The sequence below is a fragment of the Carassius auratus genome, chromosome 5 (genome assembly GCF_003368295.1).
Source record: "Carassius auratus strain Wakin chromosome 5, ASM336829v1, whole genome shotgun sequence".
NCBI lineage: Eukaryota > Metazoa > Chordata > Actinopteri > Cypriniformes > Cyprinidae > Carassius > Carassius auratus.
The window spans coordinates 21,667,455-21,688,805 of record NC_039247.1 but is presented as its reverse complement, the minus strand read 5'-3'; the positions used below and the strand labels follow the sequence as shown (position 1 = coordinate 21,688,805).

General features: G+C 37.7%; 1 protein-coding gene across 4 annotated transcripts in view; it reads right to left on the bottom strand.

The window, feature by feature from the left end:
• Nucleotides 1-338: 338 nt before the first annotated feature.
• Nucleotides 339-21,351, bottom strand: part of LOC113081025 (double C2-like domain-containing protein beta) — a 230,184-nt gene continuing 209,171 nt past the window's right edge. For all 4 annotated transcript variants that reach the window (XM_026253087.1, XM_026253097.1, XM_026253092.1 and 1 more), the window contains 5 exons: nt 13,359-13,485; nt 10,121-10,278; nt 5,616-5,697; nt 5,431-5,527; nt 339-2,210 (listed from right to left, as the gene is read on the bottom strand). In XM_026253087.1, coding sequence (XP_026108872.1) covers nt 2,074-2,210; nt 5,431-5,527; nt 5,616-5,697; nt 10,121-10,278; nt 13,359-13,485 — 601 coding nt within the window. In that variant the 3' untranslated portion in view covers nt 339-2,073. The remainder of the gene's footprint in view (nt 2,211-5,430; nt 5,528-5,615; nt 5,698-10,120; nt 10,279-13,358; nt 13,486-21,351) is intronic.

The following is a 21,351-nucleotide window of genomic DNA, read 5'->3' as shown; positions in this document are numbered from 1 at the left end:
TTATACAAGCATCCTCCACCTCAGCCTTGCACCCATGCCATCCACGGCACAATCACACAGCTTAAGGATACCCATAATGTGTCTTTAAGAGATGGTGTTTTAACTGTAACACAGACAAGAATATAACTATGCCATATGTATTATATTGTTTCCATATTAAAAGCTAATTTCCATCTAGGAATCTCCTTAAAGTGAGCGGTGCAAAAACACACTGTTACAAAAGAAAAGGCACGATAATTCGGCCATTCGGTGCAAGATTAAGGTGAACCAGGAGGAGAAATATATTGACTTCATCAGAGAACCACTATAATTTGCAATCAACTGCCTGAGAGTTAAAATGATCAAAACAAGACTTTATTTTTTGTAACATGCATTCACATGTCCAGTCAATAGAGCAACCTGACGGCCAATGCAATAGCGTTCAAAAGTACAAAAACGGTCCGAGAAGGAAGGCTGACATTCCTGGAGCAATCCAAGAGCAGGAACTCTCTTTTTACAGAGGAGAACAGCGGTATCAAACATTAAGCTAAGTTATTTTAATGACAGCCCAATAACATTTGCATGCATTTTTATGCCATAGAGTTTGTGTACAAAAGCAAAAAGATTACAAAAATGTCACAGGAGTGGCTTGCACAATGAACGGTGTCAGAAAGTGATAAGGTTTCTCAGTTGGTGAACATACATTGTAGGTCTGTAGACAGGAGTTCTCCTTGGAGTTTCAACATCTCAAGTCTTATTTGCAATCTAGAGTTTACCTTATAGAATCAAATCTACTGGTAATGAGGGAGAAAAACACAACTGTTAAATATACATTAATAATATCGACGATACCCACCAACGGCATGCTAAATATGCAATAACACAGAAAGGTTAAAATAATACATTGGTTATAATTTAATGCCACAAAATTAAAATAAACATGTTAAAGGACTTTTAACGCAGTATTTAAAAAAATATATTTAGTCATCTTTAAAAGGCTCAAAGGAAGAATAAGATAAACATGCTATTATTAAATCTCAAAACAATAGTTTGTTCAGTCCTTTTTGGTTTTGTTTTACAGACTGAAGAATTTAGATTAAAAGATGTCAATGCAATATATGATTTGAGCTTGGGCAAAGTGTCTAATCCAAAAATGGGTAATTAACACATTAAAACAATATTCGGATAAATGTCCATCTGAAAGTTGTATAGTCCTTAGTCCTAATTTCTAGTATAGCGCATTTTCAGCGTTTCTGTGGTCTCTGTGTAAACGGTTTCCTCTCTAGAAAAATTGCTATTGAAACTCTGCTGTGTGCTGTCTTAATGTCACACTGTTCATTTGCAGTGAGAGTACAGAAACTAAAAAAATAAATTACATTCATTAAGTAGACTTGACATGGAGGTTATTCAATTAAAAAACAACAAAACATTCTAGCCTGTTGTAATAGAAGGGGTAGAAAAAACTCATTAATTTGTTGTGAGTTTATATTTGTAAGATTTTTTTTAACCTCCATCAACAGATATAATCTTCACAATCATCTGTCTGTTAAATACAATTGTGTAGTTTATGCCCTGGCCTTAGGATAGGCATTAGAAAGGTTTTGGACTGTAAACACTATTGTTTTGGAAAGTGTATTTTCAGAGCCCCTTTGCTGCCATGATGCATACGCATAATGATACATTTACTGATAAATTATGTCTGTAAACAGCATTCTTGAATACACATTAAACCTCGAAAATAGCCAAGAGAATGGACAAAGAACAGTAGAGTGTGTGGTTAAATATTTGAAGACGGGGCCTGATCTCTTGTTGGGTGTGGGAACATCTCTGCATTTTCAATGAGGTTGTACAAACACAGGCTGATTAAAGACCCTTATATAAGCCACATCAAGCCACACAATCAGACTTTAAGCTCAACACCAGGAAAAGTACAAGAGATAGAGCAGGTGTGTTAGTTGGGAACAGATACTGGCACCCATCTCTAAATCAGTGGACTGCTGGAGTGTTGATCCATCCATCAGGCTGCTGGGCTTTACATCGACATCATGTAGGAAAGGGGCACGGCATCGGTTCAGCCACTAGAATGAGAGCCTTTCAGTCATTGTACCCTGAACCAGGGAGTTCATTGGTTAACGTGTGCCAGCGCTCGATTTTCTTGTCCTTGTTTTTCAGACAGTCAAACCAGTGTTTTAGCCTCTCGCCATTGGCATTGATACCTAAAGAGAGTCCACCTGGATAAAGGGTGGAAAAGTTCATTAAAATGGCTAAAAACAACCACAGGTCAATAGATCCCCATGTGACTCAGGCCTTGATTATAAGGATCAAGAGATTTTGTTTACAAAACTTGCCCAGTTGGGTCAGCACTATATCTTACATATTTTGATAATGTACATATTTTTTTTTTGCAAACCTATACATTTGTTTTTCTGTCACATTTGTTTGCTAATTCAGCTTCTCAGCCTGTCAGTTTAAACTAATTAGTTGTATAAACTCATCTAGCTGGCTGGTACAGATAAGAGGTCTTGTCTAAATTGCAAGAATGGCTTGTGCTAGTCTTGACATCAGTAGGAATTGGTTGAAAATATCAAACCAGTAATGTTTTTCCTTTTATTTTCTATTTCATGTAGGTGTTCATAGCAAAATAATTATATTTAAATAAATTATTAAATCATTATTATTATATATATTATTATATTAGGAACTAGTAAATTGTCATAGCAAATATTTTATGACAAATGATTTATATATTTATGAATAATTTAAAGGGTCCGAATGATGCCCCTTTTTACAAGATGTAATGAAAGTCTCAGATGTCCCAAGAATGTGTCTGGGAAGTTTCAGCTCAAAATACCCCACACATCATTTAATATATTATTTAGAAAATTGCACTTTTGAAAGAAAGCAAAAATATGCTGTTTTTGTGCTTGTATGTTTAAATGCAAATGAGCTGCTGTTCTTCTGCCACTCTTCCAGAATAGGGCTGTGCCTTTACAGCTCGTGCCTTGGATACTCAGCCAAAACGATGTTTTAAAGACATAAAGTTTAAACTGATACAGTGTTTTCAGAGCATACACATCCAAAGCATGCACACAGAAAGCAGCTGTCCAGTGGCGTAGCGATTCAGCCCTGGACCCATATGCAAATAAATTTGTATGCCCCCCCCCAAATATTATGGCTTCAACTCTGTTAACTTTAATTTGGCCCTATTGTTGATTTTTTTGAAGCAAATAATATTAGTGAATAGTGACTATTTACAAGCTGTTTTATTTAGGCCAATGCTTGGTAATTATGTTTAAAGTTTTCAAGTCCATTCATTATTTGTAGCACGCAAGCTACTCAATTATTGCAGCTTTACTACAAAGTCTCAGTCTTTAAACATCAAACAATAAGTGTATTTTTATGCTTTGTAATTTGTAAGATAATTATCCTCAGTTCAAGCTGCATATGAATTAATGATGAGTTTTAAAAAATACTTTTACTTTTGTGAGGAGTAGGTCTATTCGCTTGTTAAGTCTGACGTCACGTCGCAGCGCTTCCGTGTCCAAATGCTCAGATCAGATCAGATACCACGAGAAAAAAAAGGTGCTAATATAAACTCACAATGTGATAGAATACTAGCAAAAAAGTTATAATCTTTACCTTTAACTCCACTCCGACAATGAAAATATATATAAAAATTATTGTGTATGGCACCGAGACTGTAGTGTATACCGTAAGTTTTAAAGCGTTTAGCTTAAATTATTAATATGAATAAACAGTGCTCATAAACGGCTGATGAGGTCGTATTCTCAAGTGAAGCGAGTTGAGGCTTGGACCCAGAAACAGTGCTTCTTACGTCAACACTTAACAACCGAATTGGTGGAATTTTCACATTAATTGCACTCAATATAACATGATTTTCTTACTGAATTTTTACTTTATTCTTAAAATATTATGACGTTAATCTTTTTTTGTTTTTTTCAATTTGGTACAAAAATGCTGCTGAATAGGCTACTGAATGCAAACACAATTTTGACACAGCAGCCAAAAAAGCTAATAAACTATCAAAAAAGTAAAAAATAGTGAAGGGATAGGCCGATATTTGAATTAATTGTTTAATAAACTAGACAGTAGACAGTAATGTTTTCTCTTGGTTCTTGGTTCCAAATAAATGCGACTTATTTATATATTTTTCCTCGTCATGAATTTTGGACTGATGCGACTTACTTAGGTGCGACTTATTGTCCAAAAAATACGGTAAGCTGTTGGACAAGGGCCAGGCCCATGCAGAGTCTATTTTTTCCCTTGTTTCATTTAAAAGTTCCCCCAGCTCGACGGGCCCCCAAACACCCCGGGCCCATATGCACCTGCATACCCCTCATGCCCTGATGCTACATGCCACTGCAGCTGTCACACAGCATGCAAGTACTAAACTACATTTACATTTAAGCATTTAGCAGACTCTTTTATCCGAAGCAACTTGCAGGCTATATATATATATATATATATATATATATATATATATATATATATATATATATATATATATATATATATATATATATGTTTTATCTCTATATCAGTATGTGTGTTCCTTGGGAAGTGAACCCATTACTTTTGTGTTGCTAATGTAATTCTTTACCACTGAGCCACAGGAACACATAAACTAAGTTCTTAAGCTTAAGGTGTCAAATACACACAAGGTTATGTTAAAAACCCACAATTGACATAAACCGCTGGGAAAGAAATTGCATGTTTATATTAGATTGCTGTATTAAGGTGGCTTTCACACTGGGCTCGTTTGCTGTGGTTCGAACCCAAGTGTGATTGTTCCCGGCACCCCCTGCATAGTCAGAGTAATATGATACATTGTGCTCTACTTTTGTGCCCTTAAACGCAAATTTTTTTTGGGTCAATAACTTATAAAAACGTAGTTCTGTGTTTTTTAGCTTGTTTGCTATATACCTCGTCACATTGCAGCTTTTAGACGTTCTGCTTTTTATTTAAGTGATGTGACGTCACTTTGTACAGATTCTGCAATTTGATCGTTCAGGGACACCGCTTATGATTTATTTGGATTAAAAACATTAGTGGGTGGATTTTTATCATTATAGGGTAGCTGTGTACACAAACTCACATTCATGTCCAAACACTATGTAAAAGTATATTTTCCATAAAAGGGGCCCTTTAATAAAACTGTAAAAATTACATTGTTACAATAAGAAATTATTGTAAATATAAAATGACTAAGTTGACTCAAGAAGAAGTCTGAACTACCGGCCTGACTAGGCAATCGGAAAAAAATCTTTACTGCAGAGCTCTGGGATTGCATCTTAAATTGTAAAATGAAGTAACGTTGGTACTACATTCAATAGGTAGCATACCATTAAAATAAAAACATAAGCTTAAAATATGTAATAAAAATAAAAGATAAAAACCTAGATTTGACAAGATTTTGTAAATGGGTCCTACCAATGAAATCATTGGATTTGCCGATGTCATAGTCCCAAACCGTCACCTCCAGGGTCTTTTTGCTGAGGTCAGCGTACTTGATCTCATAGAAAAACTCCTGTAATAGAGAGCATGGAATAAGCTTTAATAATAGCAAATGTGTGTTACAGAGTCTGTAAATCAGGTACTAGTCAGGTTAATCTTACTTCATTAAATTCGGGGTTGAGGGTCTTCTTTTTGACAGCTGTCTTGTGCTTTGATTTTTTGTTCTCATCTGGCTTGAGATACCTGAAATACATTGGTGATATATAGGTAGAGAGAGAGAGAGAGAGGGGATGCATTTGGTTTGATCTTTCACTATAGGTTAAGTTGGCTTTCTTTCAAGATTGATGCTTTGGCACAGGAATAATTCTGAAATAATGGCACTTCAGCAAAGGCACAGGCGGCAAAACTGAAGACATTTGAAACAAATGCACCAGATGTCCAAATGTCCACCAGAGGGCGTTAAAACTCTTGTATATAAAATCGGAGGGCTGAAACAAACTGCTATGAAAGGACAAACAAGGTTCATTGCAGGACATTTCCACCATTTGCTTAAATAATAAAAAATAAATAAACGAAACCTCACTTCACTTGTCTGCTGACTTTAAGGTCATTAAATGTCTCACTGCTGCTCTACTCCTGCAATCCCTCTAATGAGGGTCCCTTGTTCTTTTACAAAGACCACCAGACAAGCAGACTGATTAAAGAAGATCTAGGCACTGAACTCAGCAGCCTAATAATCACAACCTGTGTCTTATTCTGTAAAGCCAATAAAATAAATTCCCTGGGTATTTATGTAGAATGGCATTGTGTATTTTTATCCCTCTATGAATTCATTGAAAAATAGAAAGAAAAACTGAAATAAATTAAAAACGTATCTTGTTCATAAAAGCAAAAGTGAAACTTGTGAAAGGCTTGTTTCCCTCTTATTGGACCAGTCTCCCTGGAGCTCTCTTGTCAGGGAATGGCATTTGCTCTTGTAATGGCACGAACTGGATGATTATTTTATTCAGCTATTTTCTTATGACTAAATGCATCTGCAGTTTATAAAAAGTCAATTTAATTTACTTCACAAAATGGTGAACATCAAGTGATATAAATCCGGAAAAAATGGCTCTGTAATAATGATTATGATAATAATAATAACAATAATAAATCCTTACACTTATATAGTGCTTTTCTAAGCACTTAAAGCGCTTTACATAGTCAGGGGGTATCTCCTCATCCACCACCAGTATGCAGCGTCCACCTGGATGATGCGACGGCAGCCATATTGCTCCAGAACGCCCACCACACACCAGCTTACTGGTGGAGAGGAGACAAGAGTGATGAAGCCAATCAGTAGGTTTGGGGATTGATGTCCATACATCCTGGGATTTCTTAATGACCACAGACAGTCAGGACCTTGGTTTAATGTCTCATCCAAAGAATGGTGCATGTTGGCAGTATAGTGTCCCCATCATTACACCCACACAGACCACAGGGTGAGCACCCCCTGCTGGCCTCACTAGCACCTCTTCCAGCAGCAATCTAATTTTCCCAAGAGGTCTCCCATCCAGGTACTGACCAGGCTCAACCCTGCTTAGCTTCAGTGGGCAACCAGTCTTTGACTACAGGGTGACATGGCTGCCGGCACAAAATACACAATATAGATAGTATAGATATGCAAGATCTGAAAACTGCAGATGGAGACAAACTAATGACAGAAAATACACATGAATTTTTAGAGTCAGTACCAGGCTGTTTAAACTGACCAATGTTTGTACAAGTAAGAAACAAAATCGTAGTGGCCCACTGTTTTAATGCTTCTGTAAATCGTTCGATTCAGGAAGCGAGGGAGTTGAGAGCTCTAATCCTCTCTGTGTGCTGACGCAGAGATCACTGTTTCATTTCACCCAACACATTCCAGTCCTCAAAATACAAATACATTTGCATTTCTCCCCATCAAAGACACAGTTTTAAGCTTATGACAACTGTGTTCACTAATGGGTCAGATACAGAACAGGCCTTCAAGAGGAACATTTGCCTATGGTTTTAACAAAAATAGAACAGCAAAAGCAGGTACACTAACATAACTTGTCTTTAAAATTTTTGAAAGTTAACGGTCAGTAATAAAATAGGAACAAACAAATCAGTTATCATAAAAAATATGAACCAATATAGTATAGATTATAGTAGACCAATAGACCAATCTATACCAATATAGATTTTTGTGCAGAATAACATTTTGGAAGGGAGAGCAGGTTATCAAGTCTTAATGGGCTGTGTTTCAGTCACTACAGTATTTCATGTTCATCCTGTTGTCTTACAACAGAAACAGAACAGGCAGGACAGTGGTACCACTGAAACACTTTCAGAGGCTCCTGGGGCATATGGCATCCGCAGCCGCAGTCACGCCGTTCGGGTTGCTCCATATGACACCACTTCAGCACTGGTTGCACTCCCGAGTCCCGAGATGGGCATGGCACCGCAGTACACATAGTGTCACCATCACACCGATGTGTCGCTGCCAATTCAGCCCCTGATCATTAAGTTCCTGAGGGGTGCCAGAAGGTTACATCCTCCTAGGACACCCCTGATTCCCTACTGGGACCTCTCTATTGTCCTGGCAGGACTTTAGAGGGGTCCCTTTGAGCCGCTGCATTCAGTCGAGCCTAAGTTCCTGTCTCTCAAGACTGTGCTCCTTTTCGCGCTCACTTCCATCAGAGGGTCGGGGACCTCCAAGCGTTTTCAGTTAGTGAAGAGTGCTGGCCTACCCTCACGTTGTCCTGAGACCCCAGCCTGGATACATGCCCAATGTTCCCACCACTCCCCTCTGAGACCAGGTGGTGAACCTGCAAGCGCTGCCCCTGGAGGAGGCAGATCCAGCCTTGGTGTTGCTGTGTCCCGTAAGAGCGCTTCACATATACTAGGACCGCACCCAGAGCTTCAGAAGCTCTGAGCAGCTCCTGGTCTGCTTTGGAGGTCAGCAGAAGGGTAAGCATGTCTTCAAGAAGAGGTTGGCCCACTGGATAGTGGATGCCATCGCCTTGGCGTACCATTCCCAAGGCGAGCCGTGACCCCTGGGGGTGAGGACCCACTCCACACGGGTGTGGCCTCCTCCTATGCACTGGCACACGGTGTCTCTCTGGCAGACATTTGTCGAGCTGCGGGCTGGGCGACACCTAACACCTTCACAAGGTTCTACAACCTTCGTGTAGAGCCAGTTTCTTCGCGTGTGTTGGGTAACAGGTAATTGGTGAGAAGGGCTGGCTGGGCATTCCCCCTAACACGGGGATGCGAGTAGAGTTCCTGTGTTTGTCTGTGTGAATTCCCAGTGGAGTTCCCCAGTTGGCATACCCTGGTCGAGCATCCTCCAGCACCCTCTGCAGTCAGACATGGTGGAGCAGTCTGTCGCCAGGCTCAGTACTGGTGTTAGCATGCCCGGAGCTCCGGTCAGCCCCTGTACTGGGCTAGGTGTCCATATGGCTTGATTCCCTATGGATATCCCATATGTGTATTCTTCCACAGTGAGGTTTCCCTCTTGTCAAACCCGTGTCTTCCCTTGACAGACCCATTCTGTCAGTCTCTTCTGGCAGCTGTTCTATCCCTACTTTAAGGTAGGGCCTGCCTCAGAGACCCTAACCATATGTAGTACTGCCCCCTGGGTCAGTCAATATCAGTATCTCCACATGTCACCTCCCTACGGGTAGGATGTGGTCTCCGTAGCGGCCTGTTCCTAGGCTCAGTTTCCCATTGTCTTGCCAAGCTGAAGGAACAAATAGGGAAGATTTGCAGCAATCTTTCATCCAAGGTTGAAATCCCTTTCACTAACTTTGTGTGGGTGGAACAGCAGCGTGGCCTTCTCCAGCAGTGATGTACTCACCCTTTGGTACCAAGGTCAGTGAATTTGCGCTGGGGCTTTGGGAAGGTTACGACCTTAAGCGTAGCTTTTGTGGCACACCACGTCTTGCCGACAATTGCAGCGCCACAGGGTGGTGACGGTGTTCAGGTTGTTAGACATAACTCGTAGTGACCGACAGATAGGGAAAGTCTTGGTTACATATGTAACCCTCGTTCCCTGATGGAGGGAACGGAGACGTTATGTCCCCATGCCACAACCTTGAACCGGTCGCTGTTGCCGGGACACGTTCTCAGATCCTCAGCATAAAACCTAATGAGTGGATGCACCTGTCGCCCTATTTATACCCGTTGGCACGGGGAGTGGCTCAGGTATGTTAAATCCACTAGCCAATTTTCATTGGCGTTTTCTCTTAAATACCTGAGCAGTGCCACAGACTGATTTTCCTTAGTTGTCAGTTATAATCATCAAAATTAAAATAAACATTTGAAATATATCAGTCTGTGTGTAATGAATCAATATAATATACAAGTTTCACTTTTTGAATGGAATTAGTGAAATTAACTTTTTGATAATATTCTAATTATATGACCAGCACCTGTATTCTGACTTAATTGCACAAAAAAGTCATGTCTTATTGTTATAAAACAGATTTGAATTGACTAGCTTTTCTAAATTCAGCAACTGGAAGCTAGATTTCCTGTGATATCTGTAATTTACATAACTCGTGTACGGATCTTCGGTTCCATAGGCAACATTTTCACTAAAGCAAATTATGTGGATTCTGATTATTTTAGTATTTTTGCACATGAACTGGGTATGACTTACGTTTTAACATAGGGATCAGAGAAGCCATTGGCATCCATGGCAGCGAGATGGGCACAGCGGATGATGCCCACCACTAAGCCACACTTCTGAGAGCTGTACTTCAGAGAGATCATGATGCGCCCTCGCTCCTCCAGAGACTTGTCCTCTGTTTTGTCAATCTGTGTTGACACACACACACACACAGACAAACAGAGAAAACAGCCGTCAGTCCAATGTCTAAGAACTATACAAAAGATGTATGTAGCTAGTACATAATATAAATATATATTTAAATGAAAATGCTGTGAATCTGGTTACATTAATTATCTATAAAATTTCTATTAAAACAAGTCTTTTGTCCCAGTAGATCATTTATTAATTCGCTCAATTAGTTTTGTGCACCACTCTCTTTTTTCCAGTGTTTTCTTGTCTAGACATTTTATGGCAATGCAGAACCAGAGCTGAGATTATCTCAACTGTTGAATGTGAGGTAAATCTTCTCTCTCTCGCTCTCTCAGAACTTTGTGGACCCACCAAAGCCGTCAAGCATGAAGTTAATTAGCTGTGGAGGAGGCATCTCTGTTCATCCCCCACACACTGCTGTCTCATTTCCGTCCCCACTGGAGATCACACACACACACACACACACACACACACACACACAAACACACACTACAGAGTCCCTTCACACAACAAATGCACTTCGTACTGTTTGCCAGCTACTGGAGTCACACTCAGGCCTAAGAGCAGATCCCAGATCAGTCTATGTGCTGATGTTTTTGGTGGGTCAAAGATAATTAATAGATGGGAATAAATAGAGCTGAAAACTAACACAACTTTTAAAAACTTGCTGGGAAATCTCAAAATTTCAGGGTTGGAGAGCATTTCATACCTGTCAAATTTTTTAATTTGAAAGATTGATCAAAATTGGTGGTGCTTTTTAAAACTGACTTTAAAAAACAAATACAACAACAAAAAAACCTAAGGACTTTTGGGGAACGTTTGTCATTACATAACAGTTCTAGTCCTATAATTTGATTGACTAAGCCGTGTCCTACAGGACTGATTTTATTTTATTTTTGTTTTTGTCACTCTGCTTTTCTGTGTTGTGCTTCCAGATACAGTCAGTATGTGCATCAGGGGCATTCAGTCCATAAAGCTGCAAATGTTCTGCATACCCAAGCCATTTAAAAAATGAGTTTTAACATTACTATAAATCCCATTGTGATTCCAGGTGGAACATTAGGCTTAAATAATAAAATGCTTGGAATAAGTATGTAACTTATCTGTAAATTATTTCTTTGCCAAACAACTGTAATTTTATGCAAATGTTTGCTGGTTATGGAGGTGTGGAGGAGTTTGTTTGCTGTCGCTGCCAGATCTTGACTACCAAAATTCACTTAAAAAGAAAAAAAAATACGTTTATTTGACTTTTTGCCTTTATATTGATAGAGTAAATAATGACAGGAAGTGAAGTTGGAGAGAGAGTCAGCGGGATTGGGAAAGATACACAAGCCGGGACTCAGACTCTGGATGCCCATGCCACAGGCTATCGGCGCTGACTCGAAAATTACATTTGATGCAAAATGAACTTCATTCAGTCTTTACAGTATTTTTATATGTGCATTATGTGCTGTTGCGCTTATAAGTTTATATTATCTGTGCGAGCCTTAACTGACGTGACCTTAATAGGCCTACTGTCAATACATTATCCGTTATATCAGTCACCATTTACACTGAAAGTAATAGAATCAGAATCATTCTCAGCAAAGTTTCTGTGCTGCCCTAGTTATTGTTTGTTTTTTGACGTTTTAATCATGTTATTTGTCTAGTCTCTTTCACTTGCCCCTTCACAAAATCCACAAATCCCGGACCTTGCGGAGAAGCATCATTGTCAAGCCCTTATAAGAAACAAAATACCACAACATTGTGTTGTTTGGAGGCATGTAATGTTTAATTCTGCTTTGACTTCTTTTGGAACTCAAGTAACTGGTAATACTGGGTCTTAGTTACTTAATGTTAATTGTTTATTAAACTGTAGTATAAAAGCAATATCACATTGTCATCACATTGTCTTCACATGCCTACAACCAAATTCAGAACAACAGCATTCTTGCTCATGTGATATTGCTTAAGTAGAGGAAAGATGCATGATAAAGAAGGGTACATCCAGCTGATTGATATCATAGAATAAACCCTGACAATGGGATCAGGACCCTGATGCAAAGTTATAATGAATACTGGCTGGATGTACATTATCCCACTTATAACATAGCTACCTGGCACATAAGTAAATAACTGTACACAAAATATTGATTTGTGTTCCTAACAAGAGGCTTTAAGCCAAGATTAGCCAAACAGAATCAAATGTTTCAGAGTTCTGTGTAATAAATAACACTAAAGTAAATAAAAACACTAAAAAATAAATGTTGATTCAATCAGCTACCGAAAATGCTTAGGTTTATGTGACCCGTCTTTCAAGCAAGACACTCTGATAAAAGATACGTTATGAGATCAACCCCCACCCAATACCTGCTCATGCTGTCAATCCATGGAGCACTTTGACACTGTAATCATACTTTAAATCCTACATCCACTGCCCTAAACTGACGAAGACATGCCTACACGGAAGTGTGTGAAATTGCTTTCCTCGACATTTTCCTTCTTCTGCTAGGTCATATAAAGCAGTAGTTTGTGCTGATCCCAGCAGAGCTGCGCACCTTAAGGCACTGTACTGATGAAAGTTTACTGCTGAGCTATAGCTGTAGTTTATGACTGGAGTATACCATTTCAGATATAAGGTATGGTGCAGGTATACTAACACACGTGTGGGACTGTGTCCTTTATACATTTATGGCTGCATACTTCCAGTGAAACAAAAATGTATTCCCTCAAGGATGTGGTTTTAAATTGAGCGATACAAGCTGCAATTGTTGAATAGTTAGTTTTATTCTGGCAGCGAGCAGCATTGTATTGTTTGCTGATGATTGTAAGCCTGTCAAGTTCGTCTCAGATGGTTGATGGATGTGAGGATGTTGCTCCAATGATAATTGATTTCTAATTAATATGTTGATTCTAATGAGAGTCATTTTGGATGTCTTAATCAATTTGATATCTGATTCTCTTTATGTAGCTTTCAAACTTCCCTCAATTTCTCCATCACTTACAGACAACCACACTGATGATTAGCACAACTGAGCTCCTTCCGGCATCAGACTGATTCATTTCCAAAGATAAACTGTAAAAGACCTTAACTCACAGGAAGCTGTTTCTCCAAACAGTTGCTGAAGTTCTTAGTCTGGTTGGGTTTAAGTTTCTTCAAGGGGATTCGGGTTTCACCAATGAATTCGTTGTGGCGGAATTTGTCCTCGTCACACACTGAAATCCTAGATGAAAACAAAAGATTGACAGTATGAGGTCTGGGTTGTAGACTTGACATGTAAAGGAATCATGCAGCTAGTGAGAAGATTCATTTTAGAAGACTTTTATCACCATTTTAATCTGATGTACCATTTCAACGCTTTCAAATTAAATTTTTTTTACTTCACTAGAACTGCACTGGCCCCGTCTGAACCTAGGAATAAAATCTGTAATCCGTTCGGACAAAGAAATACATTGAGGAGAACATACCCACTTATCCAGTCAAGTGTTGGAGGCAGCCACTACAAAATGATTCCCACCACCTGTGCTTCATAACACTTTTAAAAAGCACTTATTCTTAGTCAAATTCATAGTGTGACCGCAACCAATTATTCAGTATATCCCATATATTTAGAATCCATAGCAGAACCTCCATGGGAGGATCTTTTTACAATACAGGTTCATTTGCATTGAGCTTGTTCACTGTGAAATGAGTTTTCCATGTTATTTGCAGTATCGGCAAGAACTACTTGATATGTGGGGGTAGGAAAAAGGAACGGCTTCTTTTAGTTTTGCACAGGTAAATAACAAAATTTGACTGGATACACTTGAGTAATTTACACAGGAAAAAAGAGCCTCTTGCTGATATCTCTAATTTACAGAAAGAATAGATGGCCAGAATAATAACAAATGGACGGATGGATGAACTCAACACATGCGCGGTCCCATCTACTTGACTCATTTCTATCTCAGCATTCACCTCGCACATGCGCCGTTGTACGCAGCCTAATTGTTTTGACTGCACAGACTGTCTGCACACAACAGCACAGGCGCGAGGTGAATGTTGAGACAGAATGTGGACAATTCTGATAAAAGTGAAAGCGAATAATTTAATATAATGTAATACATTAATAGGAGAATGAGCCTAATATCGTCTTGACTATCGACAGAGACATCTGCTGTCGTCGATATCTCTGACTATCGTCGATACACAATACTATCGTCTATCGGCACTCCCTACTTTGGGGTAAGCAAAATAGCAGGTTCTATCCAGTGCATTGTATCTCTCATGCCAACAGTGCTAATCCAGACTGTAAACTTCAGTCATATTTTCACTCTAGACATGTTTACTAGTCTCAGCTTCCTCATTCTACACACATCATAACATGACTGATTCATTCAACTACCTCTCCAACAAATATCAAACTCCACATAAAACTAGGTCAGAAATATACATATACACACAATAAATATACATACAAGCACAATGCAGCACTTTAGTTGTATAGTCACTATTACAGTATAGAATGTGATGATTTATGATCTAAAAACATCTTCATGCATGATTCATTTTAAGAAAATTGCCCCACCATGACTTCCAACAATAAGAAAAGTCAGACTAATGTATAAAAGGTGATTGTAGGAGTTCATTTTGTGAGGTGGTGTTTTGGTTGCATTTTATTTTATTACACAGATTTGAATAGAGGAGCATGCAACTGAGAGCTGTGCTCTGAGCTGAATGAACATTGCTACCCAGTGCCATCTGTCATAGGCATTCACCACTGGGAAGTGGGATTTTAAAAAAAATACCTCAATGATCCAAACTTTAAAAGTTCTTTATGACTTAACGACTAGTAAAGGAAGGACTCAAACTCAAATAACCTTGTAATCCTAAATCAGGGGCCATATTCACAAAACATTTATCTTTCCACTAAGAGTCTTTCAAAATAACAGTAACAGTTCTTAGGAAAGAGTCTCCTCTTAAGGCTGGAATTCAATACACTACACAATTTTTGCTCTGATTTTCCGCCAGTTTGCAGTCTGGAGAAGTTAATGCTAGATGACGAAAGTCAATGCCAGTATGCAGATTTGAGATTGAGATTTCATACAAATTGTGAAGTATGATGTATGATGGTCACAGACTCCGATTTTTTAGCTTCGAATTATAAATCCATCCAGTCAGAGGAAATGAAACGTTTCATATTTCAGCCGATTTTATAACACATTGTTTTCATCTGTCATACATCTTCTACCAAGGCACACATTTCTGCATGAGTTTTCTTGTTGTGATCGGAAGAACTTGAAAGTCTGATAGTGTGTGATCCTCATTTGTTTAGTACCAGTCTGTGACTATTTACAAAGTCGGTAAGTGTATGATGCATAGTGTTTTTTTAAAAATCCTGTTCAGATTTTAAGTCATATTGTCTATTCCAACCTTTAAAACTTTTACCAAAGGGCAAGGTTAACCTCGTTACTATGGATGATGTCAACAAGAATGAGGTAGAGTAAGGTATCATGTTGCCACATTCAAATAAAGATTTAAAAATGTAGGCTACTAATTAAACAAGAATAAGTTCAGCTAATTTCCAGCCTCTCACATGTCTGCATCTCATAAACAATTAGCAGATATGCATATAAGCAGCCCTTTAAATTAACAGACTAGAATTAAATCATGGCTGATAAGTAAGACGCTGCACAAGTGTAAAAACCAAACTGGCCACGAGAACAGCTGTTATTTCTTGTATACATTTTAGTTCTGAGCTGAAACACAAACTTTGTGAAATATTCTTAGAGCACAAATTTAAGAGTCCTAAAAATGGCAATTTAGGAATTAATTAATTACTTTTAGCCTTAAGATGTTTTGAGAATGTGGCTTTGAGAAAAGCCTCTCTTAATAAGGTCTAGCAATGTCTACGATTCAAGTGATTTGAGTAACAAAGCCTTGTCAGTAAGGTAAGGAAGAACACATTATTTCCATTTCTTACCTTTCCACTGCATTAAAGGTCCCCTTCTTCATGATCCCATGTTTTAAACTTTAGTTAGTGTGTAATGTTGTTGTTAGAGTATAAATAATATCTGTAAAATTCTAAAGCTCAAAGTTCAATGACAAGTGAGATATTTTATTTAACAGAATTAGCCTACATCGAACGAGCTGTTTGGACTACATCCCTCTAGTTCCTGCAGTAATAATGTCACTAAAACAGTTTTTTGACTAACCTCTGCCCACATGAATTCACAAACAGGGGGCGTGGTCTTGTTGCGCTCCGACGAGTCCAATCATCTTTGTTTGGGCTTCACAGGAACGCTGTACTTTGAGATTAATGGTTACAATTTATGTTTAACTCTGTTCCCGAAAATTATAATCCACATGCAAAGCTATGCGCAGCACATTTTGCAGAGGACAGCCTCCTCAATCTCAATCAGTTTAATGCCGGATTTTTAAGTTTAATCGCAAAAAGATTATTCCTGAAAGATGGAGCAGTTCCCTCTTTGTCTGGAGAAGGCATTGTTTATGGACCACAACCGGAAAGTGTATTTTATTATTTAAGTTGGTGCGTTTAACAGTTTCTGTAACTTACTACACAAAGGGCAACACTGTTTAGCTTTGTTAACTAGATGTTAGGGCTGTGCAAAAAATCGAATGCGATTTTCATGCGCATTTCGTCAGTAAAAACGCTCCTGTGACTATAAATACATCTCCAGCACATGCTCTTGCCCACTTGCTTCTCAAAACTAGCCCAATCATGTTACCAGGAGGTCGAATCACAACACAGGAACCGCTGGCCCAATCAGAACTCTTACATATTTCTGAAGGAGGGACTTTATAGAACAAGGAAGACATCAGCCCGTTTTTGTGACAGTGAAAACAGCGGTAAACAGGTAGGTGAATTGTGTGAAAAATACTGCCTTTTTACACGCGAAACATGAACACGTTATATTGCACACAATAAACACAATTCGCTTTAAAAAAGCGGGAAAACGGGACCTTTAACACTGAATTCCTGAATGCTTGTTCTATTCCCGTCTGAAGGTTAGTTGTGTATTTGTAACATACCATTACTATTCATTGCTAACCTTTTCAGCGTGGCTCAGTAGTTCAGCTCTCCAATGACTTCAGACATGTTCCAGGTAAACAGGTAATCACACTTTTTTTTCCCCCCGGAAGATTGATACAGGTCTTGAATGAGACATGGGGCAGCTAGAGCACCACTCAGGCATGTCCAAAAGTTCAGGTTAATACAAGCATTTTACCCTGCTAGGTTATATGTGGATAGAATTGTTTCCCTAGACAGCCACATTCTGGATTGCTCTTCATGCTGTTTCCAGAACGGTGCTTTTTCTGATTTGTTTTGATTATGGTTGATTACTGTAGTGCGTATGTTTAATGTTAACTGTCCTCTTGGATAAATGTGCAGGGAGTTCTGGGATTTTTGTACAATGCTATTCTCCCAGGCAATCACAGTACATTGTGTTTTTCTGCGTGAGCCGGATATATTTGTGCATGGCCTTAAATTTGCAAAGACAATCCTGAATAATGTGAGGTAGAAAAGTCCTAATTAGTCAAATGTAAAAGCAATGGTCCTTACTAAAATATGTTTTGTTTTAAAATAAATTAATACTTTTATTCAGCAAAGATGCATTAAACTGATGAAAAAAGTGGCTGTTAAGAGATTTATAATGTAACAAACGATTCTGATTTTAAATAATATGCTGTTCTTTTGAACTTTCTACTTCCAGAAAATCCGGAAAACAACCACAATAATGGTTTCCACAAAAATATTAAGCAGAACTCTTGTAACTTTTAAATATTTATAATAAAACGAAATGGTCCTTAAACAGCAAATCAGCATATTAGAATGATTTCTGAAGGATCACGTGATGCTGAAAACTGTAATAATGACTGCTGAATAATATTCAAATAAATAGACACAAAGCTAGATTGATAATTATAGAAGGTTAAATAAATATTGGTGGAACATGTTATATTAGTTCTTGCTTTCATTCATAAAATAATAACATCATGTCATCTAGTTAAATATATAACATTTCCAATGAAAGTATTAGCGTGAAGAAAACAAATCATGATTTTCTTAATATCCGTATAATGTCATAGAAATTTAGATCAGGGATATTCTGAGCTAAAATAATGCAGAGAGGAAAATGAATAAACTATGCACATTTGTCTGAGAGACAGACTTGTTATTCGAGTTTGGAACAGGCCGGGTTTACTGCTTTAAAAAAAAAAAGCTATTCTAATGGCTTTTTATTGTAGTCCTATTTGTTTTAAAATGCAGAGATAAATCCTGTTGAGTCATCCAATAAGAAAAATAAGAGGTGAAGCACATCTTGCTGCATCTAATTGTCTATAAACGTTCCGGAAAATGTGTTTGCAAACAGTATTTTTGTATTCTTTAACCGCAAGTGTAAATTAAAAGGCTTTCTTGGGTATAAAGGCACAAGAGGTGAGCAACTTGTGTGGGTAATTTGGCTTTGAATGGAGCTGTCACTGTCTGAGATGATGTTGGCAATGGAGGTATGCCTTTTCAGATGAATCACATGCTTTTCATAGCCACGGGAGGAGTTCGGCCTGCCATCAAAACACCACTTTGATGTTCATCGGCAGCACATGAAGATCGCCGGCAAATGAGGTTTGGTGAATAATGGGAAAGACCGAATGCTGGAGTGAGATAACACCTCAGAGCTCCATTGTGTCAAAGTGTGAAAGACTAAAGCCTGTCTTGTACATATCTGACTTACACTCTGTAGGAGTGCTGTGGGTCTCTTTGTGAAGCTGTCCATTAAGTTTCCATGCAGATGAGATGATTTGAAGATTGTGAATAATAATGAATTATGCTTTAAAGTGAGAATCCGAAAGGTTAAAGCTCTATGAGATGCTACATACAAAGGCTCCTGACTGGCTCCTATATTTTAACTTAAGGGGTTTCGAGCTTTTTGATGCCAAGGATCTCTAAATAAAATTGTTGCTTTGTGAGGAATCACTTTTTAAATGATAAAGGCACCTATATATTTTCATATAAGACATTGTTTTATAAAATTAGGTTTAACATTGGCAAATTATTACATTATTATCTGTAAAGTATTTACTTTCCATTAAGATAATTTGTATTCAATAATATAGTATTAAATAGTATTTAGTATTAAATATATATATTTTTATAAAAATAATTAGTTATACTGTATATTAATTAATTATTAAAACAAGGGCTGTCTTTAGAAAGTAGAATTAAACATCATCAAAATGTTAAATGATAACGCGTCTGATGATGATGATTGTGTTAAACATATTTGTCCATATTCGTCTACGTTGAAACTTTTACTCTGACAGCCCTTAAAAATTAATTTTGTAAAACACACAATGCGCCATTTTGTCAAACAGACAAACCAGACAGGAAAGACATCTTTCCGTGGTTGAAATAAAATACATTCTGATGTTCATTCGTGTTTATTTTGTGCTTTAAGTAAATATGAAAAATGTATCAGTTTACATGCCACTGGAACTGATCTGTCACGACATATTAAAGAGCCACAAAACAGTATTTATTGTTTGAATTTCTTAAAACTATATATATATATATATATATATATATATATATATATATATATATATATATATATAAAATATTTGAAACCTAAGCTTCATACCAAAAGTATGCGAAGGGTCAATTGAAAGAGATGTCACTTCCCGTTAGTGAGAGTGCCTCTGTCTTTTTATGCCCATCCTTTTAATTTGCAATATCATTCATCAAGAGCAAACAAGACTGAGTCATACATAAGAAAACAATTTTATCACTGGGAAATGGGCACAGACTGTCAGGACTTTACTAGGCAGGCTTTACTGAGAGAATTTAAGGTGCTATAAAGTGCCAGAACGCTGCACTTTATAATGAAAATGTAGTTTTTACAAACGCTAGAGGTGAGACTCTGCATATGCCAGTATTTGGAGTTTATTTACGCAAAGGACGAGAGCGATCCCCAAAGGAAAGGCCTATGAGGGAGACTTTTGGTTTCCATGGAAACTGGCAAGATGGCCCAAAAGAAAAGCAATGGTGAATCATCAGGTGGCTCCTGATCCAGATGTCTACAGATGAGCTTCTGTACTTTACAAAACAGTAAACATCAATGATGAATTTCATTCAACTTGTTAATATGTCCGGATCATTTCATCATAGAACCTCATCCCAAAGAAGCTCATCTTATTAAAAACAGCATAAAAAAATAAAATAAAAAAATACTCAAACCCTCATCCCAGGTCTCAGTTAAACCCTTCCAAACTCTTAAATCACCCATCCTCCTTCTAGCTGTGAATGAAGCCATTACTGCAGCGTTTAAGCACAGAAATGTGACCTTTCAAGCGCGGACTCTCTGCCTCATTAATTCACATGGAGTACAGACAAATCTGGGAGCCTCCAAACTCAGGGCTGCAATCTCGGCGGGAAAAGCCTGTGACTACTACAATAACTACCTGCTCTCGCCGCTCTGACCTGTCTAGATGTCTCCACTTAAAAACCTAGTTGGAGTCAAGCTTTTTAGTGTCTTGCAACATCAAAGTTTCAGGGATAATAAAGCATTTAAAGAAAAAGTCTAAGCAAAACCTGGAGTATAATTATCTCAAAATGTATTAAATCCTGTTTACTAATTTATACTGATCAGCCGAAGAATCTTTCAATTCAGTCACATAAATTTTTGTTAATTCGCCCTTTGAACTTAAAAAATACAAATTAACACCTGTAGAGTAGTTACCAGTTACAGTCTAAACATCTGGCATTACATTTTTTTTTAAATCACATTAAATCATCTTGTTTAACCGACAAGATGTGAGGCATTACTTAGGACTGCACAATTATGGCAAAAATCATAATTTTCTATTATTCCCATGAAATTTATATTTTGCGATTATTAATTATGATTATCACAATTTACATTGAACAATGTTTATATCATACAATATTTTATGTAAATAAAAAAGCTGAAAACACTTACTGAAAAACTTTTAGTGCTTTTATATAGTATTAAGCCTCAAATGTGATAAATATGAATGGTATTATAGTGTTATGCTAAAACTAAAATTAAAACAAAGATAACATGTATAA